The sequence below is a fragment of the Phalacrocorax aristotelis genome, chromosome 1 (genome assembly GCF_949628215.1).
Source record: "Phalacrocorax aristotelis chromosome 1, bGulAri2.1, whole genome shotgun sequence".
Classification (NCBI taxonomy): domain Eukaryota; kingdom Metazoa; phylum Chordata; class Aves; order Suliformes; family Phalacrocoracidae; genus Phalacrocorax; species Phalacrocorax aristotelis.
Window position 1 is genome coordinate 64,685,700 of NC_134276.1, and position 24,879 is coordinate 64,710,578.

The following is a 24,879-nucleotide window of genomic DNA, read 5'->3' on the forward strand; positions in this document are numbered from 1 at the left end:
CTTTTATTCTCACCAGTTGCATTCCAAACTACATTCAAAGTAATCAAGTACTCTTCAATTTTTCAACAGGATATGTGGAGTCATTACTTGGATTCATATATTATTGAAATAGATCAGCATGATATTTCCTATGCTTTGTGTCAGAAATTTCATACATTCTTAGGCAATATGGCATGCAGATTAGGTCTTTATTGGGGGATCAGAGAGAAAAAAATCATCTTAATACATCAGAAACATGCATTTTTATTAGAAAAAGCTTGTAACTTTTTGGGCTTTGAGAAAACTAACAGCTCAAATTTATACATAGCCTCAGGGTTTTTTTTAATTGCAAAAATAATGGAAAAGAGCCTTAACAAAATATTATTTCTCATGAAGTGAGATTTTTATTACATGAAGCATAGGAGATGGGGATCAAATGACTACATTGATGAAGCATTCTGGGTCTCTCTTGGCTTGTATTAGCTTTTGCTTTCTCCTAGATAAAAGATGCTCTTTGGTCATCTGTAATGTCAAGGTATGTGCTGCCAAACAAAGAAATAATTTCCAGAATTTTATCATAGCTGGCAATTTCTTTTCCTCTCAGCTGGGAAGGATATTTTTCTGACCGCAGATTGGAATTACTGGCCTGGAACTGAATTATGTGTTTCATGCTACAAACAAATATAGGTTAAATCTTTCCTTTTTCTTAATTGGGTCTTTTTAAAGAAATATTTTGTCTTTGGCTTATAATTCTTGTTTACATATTGTTGGCCGTATGAACTGTGTGATCGAGTACCCCCTGATGCCCTTTGATTGTTCTGGAATCACTTACCACATACACAAGGGACAACCGCGTGTATCGTAGTACTACAGATAAGAGCCAGGACACGTACTTATTTCAGCAATATATGTATTTAAAAAAATGGAAACCATTAGAGATTATTACCTGAGCAGGTTGTGAATGCTGTTAAGTACATGTAATTTAAATGAGTAAATAGGAATCTTCATTGTTAGCGTTACAAGAAACCCAAAACCTAATAATTTCCAGAGGCGTAGATCTATTGGAACTTATGTTGTATTTATCGTTGTTTTTCTTTTATGTCTCATAAAATATGCATCATGCAATCTGTTCAGTAGCCAAATACATGCATCGAGGTGAAAAAAAATGAGAAAACTCATCTGTATGCTCAGAAAAGTAGAAGAACAGAATTTGAAGGAGCCCACCAATAAGTCATTAAAATAATGGAAATAATGTTTACTACCAGGTCAAACTGGTTGTGACTCTAATGCATTTAGAGTTTCTAATTTCTATGTGATTTATTTGCTCATTGAGCTGTGAATTTTGATGCAAAGAGTGTTAGAAAATGCTGAATCATCAAATCCTAAACTCTGTAGAAAAAATAAGTTAATGGAAAAAGATTTCAATTCCCTTACTTGGAGTTTAACTGAGCACTTCACATTTCTAACCATCTGTCTATGGAGTCAGCATCTTTGGTATACCTAGATTATGAAATAAAAACAAGCCAGGACCTGTTCTCTGGCCTAGGGATATGTGGGATTTGTCAGTGCGCATCCATAAGGCAAAACTCTTTTCTCCCTCAGATGGGGCTGTGCCCAAACAGCCCATGGGAAATGACCACTGACATGTGACCTGAGTGATACCTGGGTGTTATCTGCCTGAGTGCTGGCTGGCATGAGCCAAGAACATGCAAGAAAGTGTGCTAACAGTTCAGAAAATATGGAGAACCCCAGGGCAGTGCTCGAATCCAAACCCCTCTTTTATTGACAAATAAACACATTTGTCTCTAGCCTAGTGTAGGTTTAATCTTCATCGAGGAGATTAAGAGAAGCTCACTCTCTAGCACAGGTGTTCTGAGTTTTGATAGCACACAAGGGCTTATAGTGAAGACCTCTGCCTGCGTTGGTCCCGCAAGCTAGGTGACCACGCTAATAGGGAAGGACGCCACAGGCTTCTGTCTTCCATCTGCTTTTCACCTACAAGGAACTTAAAAAAGGTTCTTGGGATTCTTTGGTAATTTTGTTGTACTCCAATGTGCATCATCAAAAACATATGTCAACATGTAATTTACTTTTTGTTTGCCGAGTGGAATTCTTGTTTTCTGGCCAGCCTTACATCCAAATGCTATGATTAAAAATAAAAGAGCAAAAATGTCATCTTCTGTGTGACAAAAAAAATCTTCATTCACTTTAATAGGGTGAGGAATGCACCTCCAGAATAGGTAGACAGAAAGACACAGATACAGCAGGGAACCTGTGTTTGTCTGTCTTGTTTGCAACTCACATTCTGCTTTCTGACCTGAAAATACAAATATTTTTAAAAGCAAGTATTTTAAATAGGCAGGAAAAAGGAAAATGGTCACAGTAACATTTTGATAGACTCCACCATTTTTGGAGTCCATCTTTTCTGAGATGAATAAATCAGTGAGGTAAGGACTGTGGGAAGGGACATCATGAAATTTTCAGCTGGCCTATTTGCAGAGTTTACGTGTTGGAGTAAGCACATTTTACACATACATGTAAAAAACAATCATTACATCAGCTAAGTCTAGTAAAAAATCTCCTTGAGTACTTCCTGTTTTGCATTTGTACATTTATTGCTCTTTGGACTTAATGGAATGAGAGGTGTTTTTTCACCATTATTACGGGGAAAGAAGGAAATAGAAAGCATCACTGAAGTCCCATTGGGCACTACTGCCTCTTGTCCTTGTACATCTATGCAGCAAGTACATCTAGAGCTACTGTTGTTAGGTACTTACTTTCCTTCCTTTTTTAAAATGCGTTGCTACTTTATCTGTCTAGTTCAACATCTGTTGCAGGTGGGATGCAGGTTAGATGCCTGCCTTTCCTGTTTTAGTGGGTGAGTGGAAAAACATTGAAAATCTCTTGTTAATACTCATGCTCTTACATGCATATGAGGTTTACATATACCATTTTAGTCGTCAACATTTATTGTCTGTTGGTAGAGCTGATAAAAAAAGGACTCGGCTTTCTGTGAGGAGTTTCCCGGTTTCCTCCTTTTCTTGTTTTAAGCATTATTTTCTACTGAATATATTTGTCTTTAGAGGAATAGTAAGGAAATGATTAAAGACTAAAGCAGAGGTCCCCAAATTTTTCCGGTCACTGTGTCAGTCCCAACATGAAGTCCTTTGAAGTTCACAATGTTGTGAAAATCTCCACGATGCTATTACAAGAAACAAATAAGCAATACTAGCTATAGCATTTGAAGTAGAGAAAATAGTAGAAGCGTGTTCTCCATAGATAAAAGGTACTGCAGGGCTCTGGGACTCAACAGAAGCTGGGACCTTGCAAGCCCTGCTTACACATAGCTTTTGTCTGTGAGGAGCTATGGCTTCATACATGCAGTGTAATATTTCTTAGAATCAATTTTGCTCTATTTTGCACTTCTTCAGTGATTAAGCTTGTGTCTCGTTATTCAGTACTGGACTTAGATGATTACAAGAGTAGGCTGAGTTGCACAAGTGACTGGAAATCAAGTATAGTACTTGACAGTTTGTTTGGACTGTGAGCAACTGCAAAATATTAGGATAACTAAGACCATAAAAAAAGCTTGGAAGCTAGGAAAAAATACTCATAGTGGCATAGAGTGAGTGAAACGTGCAGTAAGTACAGGTAAAAAGAGGTGTCTTGGGTCTGTTTTTTGTTGTTTTGGGTATTTTTGTGCTGATGTGAAAGCAGCCATTTTTTGACAAACACCTTGAACCATGAAATATTTAGTGTAGTATGAAGTGTGAGGTTGATATTTTACAATTTGCATTTGTATTTCCCTGTTTGTAGACTAGAGAAGGTTTAAAGGCTCTGTAACTTCATTTGTACCATACCAGCATATGAATATGAGTGAAGCTGGTGAGAAATTTAAACAGAAAATACAGCAAGATTTTGTTTTATGTCATATGGGCTAGTGGTTCTGTGGGTGTGGCGTCTGGTGTGCATTGTTTGTTTCTTCTTGGTAAAATAGAAGAGTAAGCAATGCCATCTGTTTTATGACTCTTAGTTGAATATTTTGATACTGGTATTCAATATTCCTATCTTTAGAAGAAAATTTTTGACAGAGCCAAAGATCTATGATTTAGAGAAGATACAAAATCATATCTAATTCATCATGCTTGTTTATGACTACAAACCTCCTGGTCTTTGCTTATGGATGTCTAAAAAATCACATGTGAATGAGTGTTCATATGTACGTTTCAAGAACCTGGAAGTGCTGAGGCATTAGATCAAATTCTTCAGCAATATCACACCATGCAGCTCTGACAAGTGTAGGAAAAGAACCCAGAGCGCCATGATTTCTGAACTGGACCTTGAACCTATGGAAACAACAAAAGTTTGGTAGTTTGGGATCAGATGCCCAGTATTAAACACCAGTATCCATAGTCTTTGGGGTCTTCCTCTTGCCAGAAGCACGCTCTGTGTTCCCTCCGAAATCTCCCAGTCTGCTTGCTGCTTCTGTCCCTGGCTTCCTGCCACAGGCCGCTGCCAGAGGCTGAGGATGCCGAGTTGGCCTCCAAGGAAGGGCAGTGACTGCTTTTCTCCTGAACCTTCATCTTAAACAGAACAGTAGAACAAAGGAGTTTCATCTTCATTGTCCATCCTCAAAACAGACACCAGGAGGGTATTTTAGCAAACTCTGAACAAACCCGTCAGAGACATCTCCATTCTGCCATCGTTCACATGAGAATTTTCTGTTTCCAGGTATTCTGCCGAGATGCAAAAATCATTTTCTTTCGGCTGACATAAAAAAGGAGTCAACCTGCATTTTAGGTGTTGATCATAATTTATAAGCACAATGCTTAATGTATCCATGTTTATTTTGACGTTAATCAAATTTCTCTTATCACTGACTCTTTCTTCTGTCTCCTATTCTGTCTTTTGGATTTTGATTTGGTTTCCTTAGCATTTACTTTACCTGGCAGAGCTTATGCTATTCCTCCTAAATCTCAGAAATATTAAGCTCATTTTATTTGCCACTTTTGGCTGAAGTAGCTGCTTCTGAGTCTCTTCTGGTCTCTTTGACAGTGTGATTCCCACTTCTTATTAACTCCCTTCTATTCTGCAGGAAAAATTCCAATAGAATTTTAAATCCTGTATGATGAAGAGTAGCATGAGAGCTTTGTTAAACACTGCAATAAATAGCTTACAGGTGTGCTAACTTTTATAGTCTTGGCTTCTTCTGCCATAAACATTTAATGAAGAGAGCAGGAAAATTGCATTTGAGCTGGGAATCTTTATGGGTTCAGGGATAGCAAATGGCGCTCGAGTAGGGGTCTATGTTCTTAAGAGCCCATCAGACTCATGCAGTTTTACACCTTCACATCGATAACAAATTTTGATGTTCTTTTCTTGCTTAAGATTAATGATGTGTAATTGTTTGAGAGGAGTGACTTTCCAGTTTCCTAATGCTTTTTTTTTCCCAAAAAACCTAGTGATCTAGGCTTATACTTTGGATTAGAAAAATACAGTACAGAATGATTCATTGTGAAGTTACTTTGTTTCTCTAATTTGTGTCTTCTAGATCAAGCTAATGCCTCCAGCTCCAAATGACGACCTGGCTTCTCTGAGTGAGCTCACAGACAGCAGCCTGCTTTATGAGATTCAGAAGCGTTTCAAAAATAATCAGATATATGTGAGTTGCTACTCACCCATCAACAGTAAGCTTTCAAAAAGGAGCAAATGAGAGAACAGGAAAAATACTATCATAAGTACTGGACAGCCACCTGCCCCAGACTCATGACTAATGTTTAAATGGATCAGGACATATGAGTGCAATTTCTCAAGTTTATATAGGAAAAGCAGAAATATAAAATGGAATAACACTTCAAACAGGTTGGGATAAAAATCATCTGTGTTTATTTCACAGCGCAAGAGTATTGGTAAAAATGGATGGGCACATGTAATCTTCCCTCTCAAACTGCCAAAAGATCCTTCCGCCTTTAACATTATGTTAACTTGATTAACACGATTACTTGAAATTTAAAAGAAATGTAGATTTTAAAAGCTTAGAATTCAGCATGGAGATTTAATTACTCATTATCTCTCCCTATATTACAGAAAACATTCTCTATATTGTAACATTAATTATCCAGATACCAAATGAAATAATTACAGCAAGGTTTTTGCAAAGCAGGTTTTCCTGGTTTTGCCTTATTAAACTTGGGAGACATCTGCTTTGGTGTAGATTACTTCTGGAGAAAAATCTGCACTTGCAAATTTTGGTGTCCCTGTTCATATCTTATTCATAGCTTATTTCAAACTTACTGAACAGCTGAGCGGCATGTTAATGTGAAACGTGCAGACTGGTTTTAAACGTATACGTTGATTGCGGTGTTTAGACTAAAGGAATATGGGGAATCGGCATGTTGCTGTGAATACTTTTGAAACTTTGGGAACTTCAGTTCTACCTGTTATAGTACTCAATTACAACAAAAATTCTGATTTTTAGAGTCATGGAGCAAATTCTATTTTATTATGAGTATTTCTTTTGCTTTCTCTCACTTTTGAAGGTGCCAAACACAGATAAATTTAACTGAATTCAGGAGGATCCACAGATATTCAGTATTTATATATATTTAAAAAGTTGTCTGTTATTTTAAAATACTGGAGATTTTACCTGTGAGGGTCTCATACCCTGCTCTAGCATTCTCAGCTTAATGGAAATTTATAGGCAGAGATCATTAATATTCTGCTCAACGGCAGCCATTGTGCTTTGGTAGAGTGTCAGCATCAGTGCTGAAAACCCTTGCACCTTTGGGTGATTTGCTTCTCGGACTTAGAGGGAAAATCCCTTGACTCCAATTCCAAACCAAAATCCTCCCCAGCACTGAACACGGCCTGTTTCATGTTTCGGCAAGCCTAATAGAGTTCCATTCTGAAGGAAAACCCAACAGTGACGTTTTCTGCCCCCCCACCCACCCAAAATACTTCGTTTTGAAAAAGGCAGCATGACTGGGACTGTTCACATGATGGTTTGTTGTCTGACCTCTTCAGAGACAGAGGTCCGGCGTTTTTGCATTCTGAGCGCATGATATGGCAGCAGCTACTTATGTGGAGTGAGAAGTGTGGCAGCGAGGGGGACCTACAATCTTATACTTAAGTATATCTTTCACATAGGAGTGTTTAAATATGAAATAATAATATCTTGGCACCATTGTATTCAGTGGACGGTTTGCTATTTTAAATACGGCCAGGATTTTTTTTCTGTATGCATGTACATCTGTTCATATACACATACGCATGTGTAAATACTTGTATATGTATCAATTGCTCTGTCTTGTCCCACAAGCAACGTATTTTACTGTATCACTTCTGTCTAATTAATACAACATTTGTAAATTCTGTCATCTATCTCATAAAAATAATTGCTTGAGAAGCTGGCTTATGTGGTAGGCATGTCACATTTTTGTAGTTTAGCAAATAGTAAGTTTCAAATTAACTTTCAAGTAATCTACCAATAATATATGCAGTGCAATTCTTCTACGCATAATTTTCCATTATGAAGAACTCAGTTTTATTACAAAAACAATAATTAATGCTATCTGAATTGTAAATGTAGATCTCAGTTTAAAGTTATGAAGTTAAAAGCTCTGAATTTGCAGATGATGTTTAATATGTTGATAGCTAGATTTAAGATGCTTTGCCAAAAGTCCCTTCTGGAGGAAAACCATTAGCCTCCTTAAAGATTTAATTTCTTAATTAATAAAGCAATAATATCTTCTTATTTTTTCAGACCTACATTGGTGATAAACTGCTGCTTGTTAACCCATTTAAAGAGCTTCCTATTTATTCTACCATGGTAAGCATTCTCTCTTCAGAACATTACAGTGCAGGTCTTTTTCAGTGAATTCATATAATTCCTTTGGAAGTCTAAACCGCTCAAATTAATTAACGTATATACTTTTTTTCGATATTGAGAGAATATTAGGTTTAAAATTTTAGAAAAGAAATTAATTTCTTCCAAGGTACCACAATTTTTTTCTGTGTCTTACTTGTAAAACAGCCATCTTGCTAAAGTTGTGTATGAGCAGGAGCACTTTCAATTGCTTAAAAATAGTTCCTGATGTATAAGATGACCTTGGTGGTTTCTCCCACTGCCAAACTTGCAAAAATAGACGCATTGGTTGTTTGAGCTCACACCCCCTTGCCCAAAACACACTCATGGAGATGATGACCTTGAGTGGTGCAGAAAGGCTCCAAATGGCAGCCTGTGCTCCACACCAGGCCGCTCAGTTCAGACGCCGTGCAGGCGATGGGCGCGAAGAGCTTGGCACGAGCTTAGCACCACACTGGGGCAGTCGTACGGAGGTGGCTTGTGTCAGGCACCGGCAGCGTACAGGCAAAGGGAACTTGAGTCCGCATGTGCACTGTCATATGCACAAGGTCACTTGGGAGGTGCTTCAGATGTTTCTCTCTTGAACAGTAGCATCCTTATCTTTTCGTCTTTCCAATCTTTCACTTATGAGACAGACTAGTTATTTACAAGGGGTTTATCATTTCAGTACCTAGACATTGATACCAACTTAAGTGGACTTTGTAGATCAGTGGGAGCAACATAAAGTCATATTATTTGATCTCTGCTTTGTCCTCACTCAGCCACTTCAGCCACAGAGTATTAGCGTAACAGTTGATTTCTTTGCCCCCCACCCTGTTATTTTCTCATTGTTGCACTGAGATCATGTTATTGCACAGAGATCAGGCTAGCTGTTGTGTTATGGAATATTCAAATGGGTTTATTTAGCTTACAAGATTTATAAAGGGTTCAAAATTTGGTAAGCAAACTAGTCTGTGGCTGTTCGCTCTGTCATGTGGCTTTGCGTGTTATCAGTAAGAAATCTGAGAGAAAGAAGTGCTGTGACATTCAGTGGCAGTAGCAGCAGATTCCAAGTTGGGAGTCTAAATTTAGTTTCTAGAAATGGAAATCATCCATCACCCCCAAGGTTTTAGTTGAAGATATTTTTTCCTGTCACTGTGCATTTTACATTAGACATGTGATCTTGTGTACCAAGAGGGAACTGTAAAGAAAAAGAATGTAGATGGTAGGCTTATGTGTTAAAATGTTTCCTGAACATTTGCTGCATCTTTTCTTGACCTGTCTGTGATAGATCTGTTTTAGCAAGTTTGGCAGGAGATGCTTTTTGTCCTGTAATTCTTTGGGTCACCTTGGATGATCGTTGCTTTTTCTCTATCATAATTCCCTGCGTGGTATTATGCATTAGGCAGGTGTTTCCCAGAGGATCAAAAAAACATGGCTTTATATTAGTTTTGTTTTCTCTGTTTTTGAAATGCTCAGATACACTGCAGCAGCTTAGCTGATACTATATTGAAGTCTGCATGTGTTAGATGGTGTGTATATTAAAGTAAAAAAAATTGATGATGTTAATTCCTTAGTGGACACTGACATGTTATATGATGTGGCTCATTAGTTAGCATTTTTGTTTCAGGTATGTGGTTTGTTAGCTGTCAAAAAAAGAATGAAAGATATATTGGGTATGAGACTATTTTTAAAACCAGGATGAAGCAATGAAAAGGTTATAATGTACTTTTTTTCAGTAACAGCAGCACTTTAGGTTTTCTTCTCTTTCTTAAAAACACTTTTCATAACTTCTCAGCAATCTTTATTTTGTTATCCTACACTGACCTCCCACACTTAGTTCCAATAGAATACTACTGAAATAAATCTTTTTATAAGCAATTATTCATTCTGAGGTGACATAAAGAATCATGTTAATGGACACTGGTACATGTTGCTTCATATGCAATTCAGTACAATTGCTAGATGATAACAGTAATGTATTTGTACATGGAAATACACTGTACTACTACACATTACGTTATAGTAGCACTCTAATACCAGGAACATGCAGACACCGCTTCAAAGGTGTGATAGTAGCTGTTTGGAGAAGCGGCTTATGCTATGGTCATCCTGCTTTGTTATATTTGTGCAGAATTTATTTGTGTCCGATGAGGGCAAATATATTCTTGAAGTTCATGTGTTAGAAAACATACATGTCTTGTGTTTGTGTGTTAGACATGGCACTCCAGGGCATGGTTTAGGAGGCACAGTAGTGTTGGTGACGGTGTTGGTAGTGGTAGTTGGTGTTGGTAGTGATGGTTGGACTTGATGATCCTACAGGTCTTTTCCAACCATAATAATACTGTGATTCTATGAAAAATATGTAAAGTTGCAAAGCGCTTGCAACATTATGCAATGAGAATTGATATGTGAAGGTTTTTCTTTCTGCTTTGTGACATGCCGAAATGGTTCCTTGAGAATCAGTGTGGGTTTAATCTTGTTTAGCCTGCTAGCTTGAAAGGCCTGAATGGGAATAGGGCCATATTGTGGAGGATTCATTCTGCCACAACATTGTAGAGGCTCCAAGATTCAGTAGTTCAGTATCTGGCTAAGACAGACAGGTGTAGGCACAAAGGCGTGATAAGCGCATGATTAGTATGGAGAAAGGAGCAAATACAAAATGGCACTGTGGTGGCAAGGTTGCTAGAGAGAATAGTTGGAGAAAACAGGATATGATGGAAAGGAATGGATTTGGTTGTTTAAGTGGGAGCAGCCAGTATCATTCTAGATGCTTCATAGTGTTGCTATTGCCCCCCAGCTGCCGTGGGTTTCTGTAAAGCCTGTGTTAATTTTCTAAACCCATGAGAAGGTCTTTCAAAAGCTATATAAAAAAGGTAAGCAAAATGATTTATTTAAGGGTATTTGTAAAATGGTATGGTGTTTCTACTCACAATCGTACCTAAATCACATTCTGTATTTTTGTTATTATATTTACTTATTCTGAAAGAACAGAGCTGTAGATATTGGCAGACTCTCTACTTTTTCTGAAATCTGCTTGATATTAGCTGAAAGAACATCAAGATATCCTCAGAAAAATTTGAGGTTTCAGTAGCAGATAATTGATTCTGCTCATATTTAAGCTTTAAGGACAGTACTTGTTGGCAGCTACATGTATCACAAGTTATTCTCTATTGCAGAGGGAGTATTTGTGGGGCACTGCTCTGTCATGTAATAAATGAATTCGTTTATCAATTAAGGCTTTGATTTTCATGGGATGATTGTGTTTTGTTTGTAAGATTTTTAAGTCAAGACATTGAGGAACTATAATCATGAGGTATAAAAAAATAACTGAATAGGTTTTGTTTGACTCAATGCACAAGCCAGTATTGCTGAGTCCTGTAGTTACATTTAATTTTGTATCTTAATTAGATCTTCTATGCTTACAGCTCTGTTTTCTTTAATTAAAATCTTCATAGATGCTTTAATGGTACCACATGTACGCATACAGAGATTCTGTTCATAATGCTTAGAGAGCTTTACAAAAGACCCAGGCTTAAGGGGTGAAGCATAATTAGTTTGAAATGTGTTGATCGTGTTAATTTTCTACAATTTTTCAGGTCACCCAGCTTTATTTAAGTAACTCTGGAAAACTGTGTTCCTCACTTCCCCCACATATATTTTCCTGTGCTGAAAGAGCTTACCACGTGCTATTCCAGGAGCAGCGTCCCCAGTGCTTTATCCTCAGGTGAAAATTTATCTTTCTATTAACTAACTTGTAACTCCTGCCTTTCAGCTGTTTCCCCCAGGACTCAACAGTTGAGATTTCCATTTTATGTTTTCCTCCAGCTGATTTCGTTCTGTGTACTGATCTCTGTATCATACGTTAGAGTGAAATAGAACTGAAAAAGGTTTAATTACATCTCAAGTTCATACATTCTCTTGGGGAGTTGCCACTCCATCTAGCTGTATCTAATTAGGATCAAAGAGTTAATGGTAAAGAATGTTTGCAAATATTACATGGGTCAGGATTAGAAACAGTAACTAATGGCAATAAAAATGGGAAGTCCTCAGCTAAATGATGAACCTCTGAGTTGGGGCACCTGTATTGCGTGGCTTCTTATTTGGCACTTCAAAATGGACTTCAACCAGTTCCTTTATTCACAGTGTTGTTGCAGTGATAAATAACTTCAGGACTGTGAATAAATGTATTAGAAATCTCCAGTGAAAGAGAGTTTCATCTGAATATGCTGGTTTTATAATGGTGAAACATTGAGTTCACTTGGAACTTTTGATCCCCAAATCTGTTAATCCCTTCCCTTCCTTCATCCTATCTGAAAGCAATCTGGTGGATTTGGTGTAGTTGCTCAGAGAAATTCGTTGCTCAATCTTGTCGCTTTGACAATTGCTGTTGGCTGAAATATTGGCAAGGGTTTGCAGAACTTCATGGGAGATGGCGGGTGGGGTGGGGAGGGGAGAGGGGAGGGGGGAATAAAGATTGATTTTTATTTGACCGGGAATAGAGGTTGATCCATTTGATAAATTATCTAATTGTTCTTAAACTACCTCTAATTATAAGGAAATTTAATACTATGAAATGGAGAGGATATGTTACTCAAAAGCAGCTAATAATGCTATTCTAGAGTTAAAAGACTTAAAATGAGCACGTAAATACCACCATATGTATCCACTTTTATTGCATTCTGTTTGTTTGGATACAGACTCCTGTAAGTATTTGAAGTTCCATATACTAAGTCTTCAAATACATCTGAATATTGTAATTAAATATTGCTTTTAAATGTGTAGTTTATGAAAAAGCATAGCTTATAAGTTTCTAAATTATAAATGTACAAATTCATTATGTGTGGAACTGTTTGTTGATTGTTTGAAGCAAATGGTAACCTTTTTAGGCTAACTGCCACGTTAATTATTGTGTAGTAGTACACAAAGAGTGTTGTACTTAATAATAAATGGCTTTGATATCAGGGAACACTGATGATTTTATATCAGAATGTCAAGGCATGTGTTAAGCCCCACTGTCTTGATCCCAGCCCAGTCCAGCCCACCACAGCTTGTTATAAACCAGTGACCTGACGGAGAATGTGACAAGAGGGTGCTCTGTTGATGGCATCAGCACTTGGCAAGGCATTCGCATATCACATCAAGGCAGCCCGTAGATATGCCGTCCTAAAGTATCCTTTATGTAGATAATTAATTAGATCTAAAGGTCACTTGTGAAAACGGAAGCTGAAAGGAAAGCACCTGGTAATTTGGAATAGGAGATAAGTACAGCTGCAACTTACAGAAACACCTAGAATCTGTTCTTTGTAAAAGCTTTCTTCTGCTAGCACTAAATGAGAAAACAGGAGGGAATTGAGGTCTCTTAGAAGTTCATAAAGCGGTATCAGAAATGGGGTATTCTCATTATACTTGTCTATTGGAGGAATCTAAATAATGAATGTCTGGAAAGTAAAGGTGATACAGGAAATGTCCATTGGTTTTCTGACAATAATAATAATATGAAAAATATCCTTGACGTAACTCAGGTTACTTGCTTACCCCTTCGCTGTCACGTGATTGTGTGTGTGTGCATGAACTTGTGTCTGTGGTTGAACTGGATTTCTGCTTTCTTGCTATTTCAGCTGTAAAACAACATTAGCTATCAGCAAGAGAAGGTTCTTCCACCACTATGAGGGAGGATTCATTGGTTACATCGATGCTAATACACAGCATGGAGCAGGGCTAACTTTCTGGCCCTGAGGGCATGTGGTGTAGCATCCAGCCAGTTTTCCTTTGATTTTTCGCTTGAAGAGGGGTTCGTGGAGAAGTTTTCAAGATCTCAGCTTTATTTCCTACCAGAACCAAATAATTGTGATTCTGCAGTTCCAAAATACTCCAAGATTTGTGTTTTACTTTGTTTCCTCCAAGCTCTCTTATCAAGCGTACTCTTCATTCCTGAGGAGGCAACTCAGTACATGTTTGGCCTGTGGTCTGTAATTTTAGCATCTCTCCAGTTATAAAGCTGAGTGGTGGATGCAATTCTGTGCATGCCTGTATAGTGCAATGAGTGCTCCTAGTCACACATTTTAAAAGCAAAAAAATACACTTCCCTCTAATGTGGAATCACAGGCTGAATGAAGATGGAGGAGCTCAGAGAAGCTCTCTGTAGCTAGAAGGGCCATTTTGTATGGGCGCTCAGGAGGAAGGAAGCATTGGATGACAAGTGAAAAGGACTCATAAATCCATGAGAACGTTACCCTGGAACAAGCTGTCTAGGAATGCTTCTGCCCTCCGACCTTTGGCTGCTCATTTCCTCATTTCTACACCATCCTTGGTGTCACCGCAACCATTCAGGTGGTGGCATGGTCAGCCGGGCTGGAGAAACACTCTCAGGTCAGAATTACACCAGGGAGGGTGGTGGTGATGTTGAGGAGCTATTTTAACCTGAAGCCATTCCAAAGCCAAGCGAGATGAGTTGCCAGAGCAGGCCTGGCAGGGCTCACTGGTTTTGGTAGTGGTTTTGGCTGAGGCTAAACAGTTCCTAGAATCCTTGTGCCATGTTTGCTGCTGTTGTAACATTGGGATGGTCGGCTTGAGACGCTGTCCGTGTCAGAGCCCTTACAGTGAGGAGTGTCGGTGTGCTACACGGGAAAATAGCCGCACCAAATCAGAAAGGTGCTAGTTTTGCTGGTTTTTATGAGTAGTAAACCCAGTGAAAGTAGATTATCCCTGTGGGTATGCACTAACCTCAAGGTGAAGTTCCCTTGATATCTGCAAGGGAACCCATTTTGGCATAGGAGCACTCTTGGAGTTGCACACCGAGAGTACGCTTTTGCCTTCTGTTGTCATCCTTAGCAAGAGAAACATGATGTGATTATAGAATAAAACTCTTAAATCTATATTTATTTTTAGTCTACTTTACTTTTACTTATAATAATAGTGTATAGTGTAAGTAATTTTTTAGTATAATTTATAAACATAATTATGCTTGAATATTATTGTAAAGATTTTACCATGAGAAGAGGCTACTCTTTTGATGGGCACGTTGTGGCATGGTACGGAGCAGTGAGAATTAGTACCGTACCAGTGTTTTACTTGTCATGTGCAATTCTGAAAATACGTCTAGCTTAACTCTTAACTGCCAGAGAAGGACCAAGTGATGGCAGTCTGTGTAACTCTCACCTGAATTTTTCCTGAAAAGGTTGAATGTGTTATTTTAAAAATTGGTAATTTCTTTTTGGAGGTCGTTTATTTTCCGTACATCGAGCTACCCACAATCTTTTCAAAAGGACTGGGAAGAATATCAGAAAATGTACCCTTATTCATGTTAATCCTGTCATCTTCATCAAGCTTTGTTGCTTGTTTATTTTGTGGAGATAAAGTTTGTTTTCCATTAGCAATGTTTTTCAGCTCTTTTTTTTTCTGCCAAAGAGTAATTACAAAAAGGTACTTCCCATGAGTTTAGTGGCCATTACTAATGATTCATGAATTACCCTTTTATTGGACACATACTGTTGCTAATGAACTCTGCATGCAGCGTAACCCTTAATGATACTGTTTTCCTTAGCCTCGTCATTTTTGCCTCCCACATTTTCCCAAGAGAGGATAATGAAAAGAGATGAAGGCACCTGAAGTTGTCTGAGTTGGAACTCAGCTGCCTAAGTCCAAAGCTATGGACTTGAAACCCTTGCTGAACTACCAGACTCTGCTTTCTGACCTTAAAGGGCTACTTCAATTCTCAGCCCATTCGTGTGTTCAGGAGAGGCTCATAGTTTCTGGCAGGGCAGAGTCTTACAGCACTATTTAGTTCATGCTTAAGCCTGCCGGGGATCCAGGAATTTTACAGTTCTGTACCAAAGTCCCTTACAACAAGCTTTCTCAAAGCATTGATAATTCACATCACTGAGATCAGAATCTTTAAAAATCAGACATTCACCCATGAGCGGTTGTGCTTGTTGTATAGGATGCTGCTCATAGCTCTTGCCCTGTTCTCTCTCCCTCATATAACTTCCATCTGGTTTCTGTTGATTTGTTTTCACTGGTTTTCTTTCGTTAGCTGCTTGTCTCTAGTGATGTATTTAGAGTAGAAGCCCTTCAGGGCCAGCTCATTTCTATATTGTTTCCTTAGCCAGATATGGTTGGAGTCTCCTGTCTCCACATCACTGATAGTGGTGATGGTAGCAATTAGATATATGGAAGCAGAGACTCCACCCTTTTCTTTGGGAATAAACAGCAGCGATTTGGCAGTGCGTGCTCCTGCGATCACAGGGAAAGGGTCTGTAGCTGCAGATCTACTGTGCACAAAAGTCAAGCCAGTAAAAAGTCAGCACTCCTGTCAGGAGCGTGGCTGTTCTCAGAGAGCTGAGCTACCTGCTGTTTGCAGAAACAGCACAGGCTGTGCCAGATGAAGACAAATTCTCCCCTTTGTACCATCATCACCTAATATTTACTTTTTCTGTTTTCTGTGCTTAAAGACACTGTAGGTATGGAATTGTCCCATCTCTCTGTGGCATGCACCGCTTGGTGTGTATCAGGTCACCTTAAGACTGCTTAGTCGAAGGCAAGCTTTAAGACCAAGAGCAAGTCAAAGAGAAGTTTCCAACAACTGGTTAAAATATAAGAAAAAATTCAAAATAGAGTTCAACAAAATGATCTATCAAATGTGAAATGTTCTTCCCTAGCAGCAAGATTCTTTTGTAAGGTGTTGTTCACGTGAGAAACAGATTTAGCGAATCTTGAAATTTCCTCTTGGGGCTGCTTTGGAGAGTTGCCCAAAAAACCAACAGCACTGACTCACAAACAGCAAATACCCACCTCCAAGGTATTTCCTTACAGATCTGGAAGAATACTGCTGTCCCAGTATGAATCCTGGAGTTAACTTAGGTCCAGACCAGTCCTTTGCAGGGAAAATGAAGTGTTGAAAATATCTTTTTGAAGTTTATCCTTTAATCTAAGGAAATCCATTGTTTTGCAACTTAAATTAGAAGGTATAGGGCGCTAAGGAATTTACTGCTCAGTTTAGTGGTAGAATTCCTCTGCTCCTGTGACATGATCCAGTGAAAGTGGGGATCTGGCATTGCCAAACTTGCTTCGCGGTACATGAGTTTGATTTCTGTCTCTCATTGTTTGGGCCTCTCTGACACATCAAATCCCTGCTTTGCTGGCCCCCTTTGCTTCATGCAGCCTCATGCCTCTCCCCAGGCAGCAAAGCAGACAACGTGAAAAAAATAATCCTCTTTCAGTCTTGTAAAACGAATCGCCCATTACATAAAATACTACACATAAATATCAGCGGCAGAATATTCCAGGACTGTACAACTGCAAGTAGAGCGTTCGCTTTGCAGAGGCTGGGCATGCCGTATGAATGTACAGGAGATAGAACAGGCGGTGGAACGCTGAAGCACCTTCTGCAATGACAAAGGAGCAGACGGTGCCCTGTAATGTGTTAGGTTAGCTACCCAAAGCTCCACTTACACTTCTGTCACTCCTACATTCTTTACAAATTGCAGGTAGTTATTTCTTGTAAAAGTACTTAATTACTCCTAAATTATAAATGAAACAAGTTTCTAATTTTCTGCCTTGACCTCTGCATTGCGTTAAAAAACTTACACCTACAGAACGCAGATTTAACACAGATTTGAGATAGGGTCTTTAGTGTAACATCATTACATGCTGTTCATGGAAGGGAACCCTCTGCAAACCCAGTGGCAACCCTTCTGTGCCTTAACTTTGTGCTTCCATGGTAGAAACACAGACATCATCATGTTTTAAAGAAGCTTTCAAATTGCACTTCCAGCAATGTTAAAGCACTTTATTTTGCAGAAAATTCAGGAAGACCCATTTAAACTCTGTGAAGATGGTTTTCACCATCAAATGTAATAAACAACTTACTACTATTTCACTTTCATGTTGCCTGTTTCAGTTTTCTTTGTGACTGTGGTCTTTGTCTGCTACTATCTGTTCCCCTAAACACCATATTAAGTCTTTGCTACTGAATTGGTTAAAAAACGGGGGAAAAAAAATCAATTTAAAGCTCTCAGGATGACCCAGATCAGTCTTTCCACTTTTTTTTGTCTTCAGTCACTTCACACTTCATCAAGTGTTTACTCACTGAAATTGAGTGTTTTACAACAGCAAAGCATTTGGCCAAATTATGGAAGAGTTTATTATCATTTATTTTCAATTACTTTTCTCTTTTGAACTTTACTTTTAGTTTATAACAAGCCACCATCCCTCCTGTGTGCTTAACACCAAAAGCTGACTTTATATAAAATTTGTATAGAAGTTACAGTATAAAATAACATTATGTTATGCTCTTAAATAGCCAGTAGGTGGGCTTTCCGTAATTCGCTTCCTTCTGAACTCAGTCATGGAGCAAGGCCCAGCATCTCGCTTATGTACTCTGCAAACTGAGAAGAAAGAAATTATTCTGGTCTCTCGAAATTTTTCAAGCGCACTCTCTCCTCCCTGGCTGTATCTTAGTATCAGAGTGGGAATCGGGAGCAGTAATGCTCACAGCTTAGGGTGGTGCAGTAAGAGACCGGTTTCAGAAGTTCATACAAAACCGCATACACACCTATGCTGACCTAAGTTCTCCTTTAAAACTGGTGGAAATTTTATATGAGCAAATTCTGTCAAAGGTTTTCCAGCATTTCTGATTATAATTCAAGTACTGCAGAATCAGGGGTTTTTGTTTGCTTTGTTAGTTATTCCTGCACTTCTGAATGTGGTACCTTTGGTCAGAATTGAAAAGGAAGCGCAGGCAATAAAACCCTGTCACTTAAATGATCTGAAATGGCAGGTACATTCCTCCCTACGTGTTTCCTGTTTTCTCATATTGTTCCCCAGACAGATGATTTGTAGGATTTCTGTACACTGGAATTGACACTTGCCAAACAATAACGACCCAGTTATCTGAATTCATAGAGATGTAGACAAACCTGGCTGATATGCAGAAATCGAGGGGAAGCAGGATGTACTTCTCCATACGTGCAGGAATTAATTCTTAAAATTTTACCAGGGGTCTGCGGTTTTCTGGCTATTTTAGCTGGGCTTCCTCAGTTAACTACTGCTCTGTGATGGTTCTGTCTGTCCGCCTCTCAGTCACCCTCCACCCAACAACATTTGAACCTGTTGGCCGCAAACAGCCACAGAGGTCTCAGAGCCGGGGTGTTCACACAGGCTTTGTGGGTCTTGGAAGCTGTCTGGAAGGCTGCTGTGACTCCAGCCACAGCCATTCTGCGGGGGAACTGTCTGTGGGCTGTCCGGCTGTCTGGCCAGCGCTTGCTTAGCACTGCGCTTGCTGGCATAAGCGGTGCCAGTGGCTCAGCGAGACTGGCACAAGGTAGCAGGAGAGCTGGATCACAATCCATGTGCTGTGGATTTGCAGGGTGTAGCTTCTTTAGTTCCCCTGGTTGTAGAACATCCTGTGTTCTTTGCTTCACATGCCTTTGCATTTTTACACTTCAGATTGGACTTTTTCCTAACAATTTTAGTGTTGAATGTTTTATTTCAAAACAGAGTGTATTTTTTCTCATTATTCATATTATTTTAAGATACGGAGACTAGAGTTGTAATTGAGGTTGTATTAGCAAGATATTAATAAAGAACTAGTAGGAACCAGGCCCTCCATCAGGGACTTGTATAGGAAAGATAGAAAGCCAAAGGAGGAATAAAATGAGAAAGCTTAGTGGAACTTGCCTAAAGCCCCTGGTAAGCAAAGGCTTTCAAATTCTTTGTCCGTTTTCCTTTCCCTTGGAGTGCACTGTCTCTACTGATTTCCTAATTTAACCTTCTTTATTTGTCTGTGAGACAAGCTTTGACTCTTTCATAATGCCTTCTAAGGAAGTTTTACTGCAGAAGAATGCTTTCTGCTGCAGTGCTTCTTATCCTCCACCTTGATAAGGCAAAACCAAAAGTTATGACACCAACGTTCATATTGTAAATTACATTTTGAAAAATATCGTGATGAAACAATCTTTTAAAATAGAGAAGAGGAATTGTTCTCTAAGCAGAATTAAACTACTAAAGCAATGCTGATGTGGACAATGGGGACATTAAAAAAATTTTACCCTACCTCAAAGGAGATGGAACAAACAAGGTCTGGTTCAAGGTGCCAAATTACTTTTTCATTGTTAAATTACTTATTGTCCCAAATGTTCCAAACAGTTATATCAACAACTAAAACTTCATCTAACATGGCATTTCTTCTCAGTACTTCAATCTATATTTCACTAGGAGCGTACACATAAGCCCTGGAAATGCACAGAACAGCTAAATGACATGGGGTCTCTCTTTCAGCAACCAAGTTCTAGCAGATCCTGGCCCCTGAGCTGTGCTCTCGCAACCACTTTAGCCAACAAGCTCCTGTGACACCGCTGGACAAAATGCCAATCGATGTAAAATTAACAGTTGAGCCGAGAGTGTCCAATCCCTGTAGTCGTGTCTCTGCAATGTTTAGGTAACAGCAGTCTTGGGGAGCAGTGTTCAAGAAGGGACAGAAACTGTCCACTTTGAGCACCCTTGCATGGTCCTGCGTTGTCTGGGCCGCAGTTAGCTTGGAGTGAAAAACAAAATAGAGCTTTATTTAACAAGTGAAACAGATTAGTTGTGAAGTGGAGAAACTCAGGGTGAACACTCCAGTTCATTTGTTTAAGAAGTCTTTTTTCTGGTTTTAATTGTAATTTGCATGCCTGCTTTGTAATTCTCAAAAACAGTCAAAGGCGCATCAAATGTTACTTTAGCATCCCTTCTGCTCCCCCACCCCCAATTTCTCCAGTCATGAGAAGGATTTTTTGAAAAATACCCGCACCCTGCTAATCCTGGAAAAGCCTTCTGTTAAAGAATTTGGTTTTGGCAGATGAAGTGGGGCCTAAATGAGCAAAATAATAAAATACTACAACAATTTGTTAAATAGCAAGTCTATAGCTACAGCCAGCCCTCGGGATGATACAAATATTTACCTGCTGGACATAAAGGCCAGTATACTTTGGACAAGTTGTGACCTTTTGCAAATTGTGAATTACTTCAGATCTGATTTCAAACATATTTGAACACTTTTGCTCAGCACGTCATCTGTAACGGTGGTTGTGCTAAACTTCAGAGACGTTTTCACTTCAGAGAAGTTCCTCAACAGCTGAAATAACAGAAAAGCCACTGTTGCTAATCTTGTTGATAACCTGTGGTGTTGTGACAGCAGGTTGCAGCTGTGATTTTGGATTAAGTGTGTTGTGGAGGGGCTAAATTATTTCATCATCATGACACACAGGTGCCAGTGGAGTGGCCGATGTGAGTGGGTGGTAGGAGACAGGAGTGGGGGGCAAGATAGACAGCAAGATAGATTTATATCTGCCTGTAAGCTCACTGACTTTTGGGGTAATACAGGCATAAGACCAGTAATTTGCAAAAGCATGAGAAGTCTCTAGGGGAGGAGTATCATAGGACCAATGCCCTGTTTTGCTTTTTTCTGTTCCTGTTAGTGATAACAGCTGAAGGAACATGGCATTGGGACACTACCATTATAAAGACAGAAGGCTAATGCTACTCCTTAAGAACAGAGGCAGCATGGTACAGTTAACATTTGGAGAGTGAAGTCATCGTGAAGAGGGCAGACATGCGTGCAGATTTTAGAGGGTATCATCTGACTTTTGAAACTCTTCCAGACAGTCAGAAGCTGAAGATCTGAGCAAGGGTTAGTGCTCTTACGGAGCACCCTGTCAGTCCTGTGGGGATACCAGTTTCATGTTAGCTGTGACAGTGACCTTCTTGACTTCACCTGATTTCTTTAATTGTAAGGCCTGGTTTAAACATGGCTTTGTGACCTGTTATCTGAGGTCTTTGCATAACATATACCCAGGTTGCAAACCTTGTCTGGGACCACAAACCTCCTACTGATGCCAATAGGAGTTTGAAGTCCTGGGTCAGACTCCAGCTCTGCAGTATAGAACTTATAGAAAATGGAGAACATAGATAAAAGCAGTCTGACATATCACATATAGTAAAGAGACATCTGTCTTGCCAGCTAAAACTAGTTTATCAGGTAAACAAATGAGATATCCACCAGAGCTGTGTGTAGGTCCCAAAAGAGTTGAATGAAAATGAATGGTGCAGAGATCCCATCCCTGCCTGTGAAGATCTCTTTGCCCTTTCCTCTTTTATTTCTTCTTTTATTTAATCGATTTCTCCTTTGAAGTGAGATCTGAATAGATAAAGCAATGGCCAGACAGACATTATACTATGCTGCCCTCTAATTTTCAGAAACTAAACTGTATAGATAACAGACTAACTGACCAGCATGGCCATCATACTTGTGAAAAATCTAGCAGGCTATAGAAACAGGTTGTAGAAACAGCCTTTTAAATTTGATCAAGCAGATAAATGAAGGAGGAGCATCAAATTACATTTTGTTTGGTTCAGTTGTCTCTAAAGAAAACTTCTTCTATTCAAGTAAGAAATTCATAAACAAATTTCTGAATCAGGCTTCACTAACTAGATCATCACTAGTGGTGTTCCCCAGGGGTCTGTGCTGGGTCCAGTCCTGTTCAACATATTCAGCAATGACCTGGATGATGGGCTAGAGTATAACCTCAGCAAGTTCTCTGATGATACCAGGCTGGGAGGAGTGGTTGATACACCAGAAGGCTGTGCTGCCATCCAGCGAGACCTGGACAGGCTGGAGAGCTGGGCCAAGGGGAACCTCATGAAATTTAACAAGAGCAAGTGCAAGGTCCTGCACCTGGGGAGGAACAACCCCAGGCACCAGTACAGGCTGGGGGCTGAAATACTGGAGAGTGGCTCTGTAGAGAAGGACCTGGGAGTGCGGGTAGACAGCAAGCTGACCCTGAGCCAACAATGTGCCCTTGTGGCCAAGGTGGCCCACAGTATCCTGGGCTGCATTAAAAGGAGTGTGGCCAGCAGGCCGAGAGGGGTTATCCTACCCCTCTACTCTGCCCTACTGAGACCACATTTGGAGTACTGTGTCCAGCTTTGGGTCCCCCAGTTTAAGAAGGACGTGGAATTGCTTGAGCAAGTCCAGCAGAGAGGTACGAAGATGCTCAAGGCACTGGAGCATCTCCCATATGAAGAAAGTCTGAGAGACCTTGGTTTATTCAGCCTGGAGAAGAGGAAACTGAGGGAGGATCTTATCAATGCTTATAAATATGTGAAGGGTGGGTGACAAGAGGATGGGACCAGACTCATTTCAGTAGTGCCCAATGACAGGCCAAGGGGCGATGGGCACAAGTTGAAACACAGGAAGTTCCACCTCAATATGAGAAAAAACTTCTTCCCTGTGAGGGTGCCAGAGCAGTGCCACAGGCTGCCCAGGGAGGTTGTGGGGTCTCCTTCTCTGGAGACATTCAAAACCTGCCTGGACGCGTTCCTGTGCCCCTGCTCTAGGTGTGCCTGCTCAAGCAGTGGGGTTGGACAATATGATCTCCAGAGGTCCCTTCCAACCCCTACCATTCTGTGATTCTGTGATTTTTCCATCTTTTGTTTCTTTTCCTTCTTTCTCCCTGCTTAAAGTGCACCACTGAGTTTACTTCCCTCCTCCATCCTTCCACTTTTCTGTTGTTTCTTCCTACGTTCATTGTTCATATTGCCTTTTACCTTGTTTTCTTTGCTCATTTCCCCCCTCAGAGACTGTCATTCTTTGGAATTTTTATTCCACATCATGAACAAGGAATTAAGTTAAATAGGATCACTGAAGTCAGAGTGTATTGCACTGCAGAAACTGGGCAGGTTGTAAAATCAGTTGACTTTTTCTTTTCCTTCCTGTTCCTTTCCTATTTCATTGTCCTCCTTTGTATTGTATTCTATACTTCCCTTTCCTTCTGACTGCCATCATTACCACAGTAGCATTTCCCCATCTGCAAAGAGAACCAGGCAGCATAAGCAGGCTCCTTTGCTGGACAGAAGAAAAAAGAGGAGATAATATCTTTGCTATAAATACCTTCAGAATGGCTTGAAAGCTTTAGATTTGATTGGCTTGGCTTGTGGTCCAGGACAACATAGCCTGACAGCTCTGACAGCCCTCATGAACACAGTCAGCCACTCTACCTCCTACATTCTGTTCTTTATTATTTGCCATCCATAACACTTCTGTTATTTGAAATGAAAGTTTGACTGAGATATCTTAAATCCATTCAAACAGAGCTAGCAGGAAGTATAAATAATGTATCAAATGTGAAAATAACAGTATTTCCCCCTCTGTTCCTTGCCTGTCATCTTGCAGTGGAGAAAGTGGTTCTGGGAAGACTGAAGCCTGCAAACAGATAGTGAAGCACCTCACTTGCAGAGCCAGCTCCAGCAGAAATGCCTTTGATACAAAGATAAGACATGTAAGTAGCATTCTAATCACTGAGGAGAACAAAGCAAAAATCTGGCCTCTTGGATAGGCCAAGATATTTGAACTATAAGGAAACAGGCATCTGCTATGCAGAAGTTCATAAACGGTTTGTTTTCACCACTGAAGTCAAAGAAAGTTCCCTTCCCTGAGCTCACCTGACTGGGAAAAGGATTAAGCTCATATTGATGTTATAAGAGGAAACCAAAAAGTGGCAGCCAGTTTTGTTTCTATATGTTTCAGTGTCTTTGGAAAACAGTGTTTCAGTGAATAGGAATCATCTGTGTGATCAAACACTGTCTCCTGAATGTGTGCTTGTTGCCTTCAGTAAGTAAATAAATTTATCTGTATGGTTGTGGTGGTTCTTCTCTGGGCAACATAAGAAGTGCTGAGGCATCTGAAGTAATAGTATGTAAGACAGAAATTGGAAATTTGCAGCAAAACTTCAAGGACTGAACGAAGTTCTATGGCCCAGTATATTTATGAAATAGGCATGAGTTCTGAATATTTGCTCAGTCATATTTAATTGCCACAGCAGAACCAAACTCTGCCCGACATGTGACATGAAATCATGAGAACCTGCTTCACATACCAGATGAATTTGTTTCCTTTCTAGTACACTAAATATAAAATTTTCACTTGACTGAACATTGCAACATGTGTTTCTTTGTTATGGCTGTGACACCTCTATGAAGGTTCATACTGACATTTTAAATTATGCTGAACCCTAGATTGC

General features: G+C 39.6%; 1 protein-coding gene across 3 annotated transcripts in view; it reads left to right on the plus strand.

Moving 5' to 3' along the window:
• Nucleotides 1-24,879, plus strand: part of MYO16 (myosin XVI) — a 409,990-nt gene that overhangs the window by 215,295 nt on the left and 169,816 nt on the right. For all 3 annotated transcript variants that reach the window (XR_012660263.1, XM_075090704.1, XM_075090696.1), the window contains exons 11-14: nucleotides 5,531-5,641; nucleotides 7,742-7,807; nucleotides 11,422-11,549; nucleotides 24,033-24,138. Coding sequence is in view for 2 of the 3 variants with exons in the window: in XM_075090704.1 (XP_074946805.1) it covers nucleotides 5,531-5,641; nucleotides 7,742-7,807; nucleotides 11,422-11,549; nucleotides 24,033-24,138 (411 nt within the window). In the remaining variant the exon portion in view is untranslated. The remainder of the gene's footprint in view (nucleotides 1-5,530; nucleotides 5,642-7,741; nucleotides 7,808-11,421; nucleotides 11,550-24,032; nucleotides 24,139-24,879) is intronic.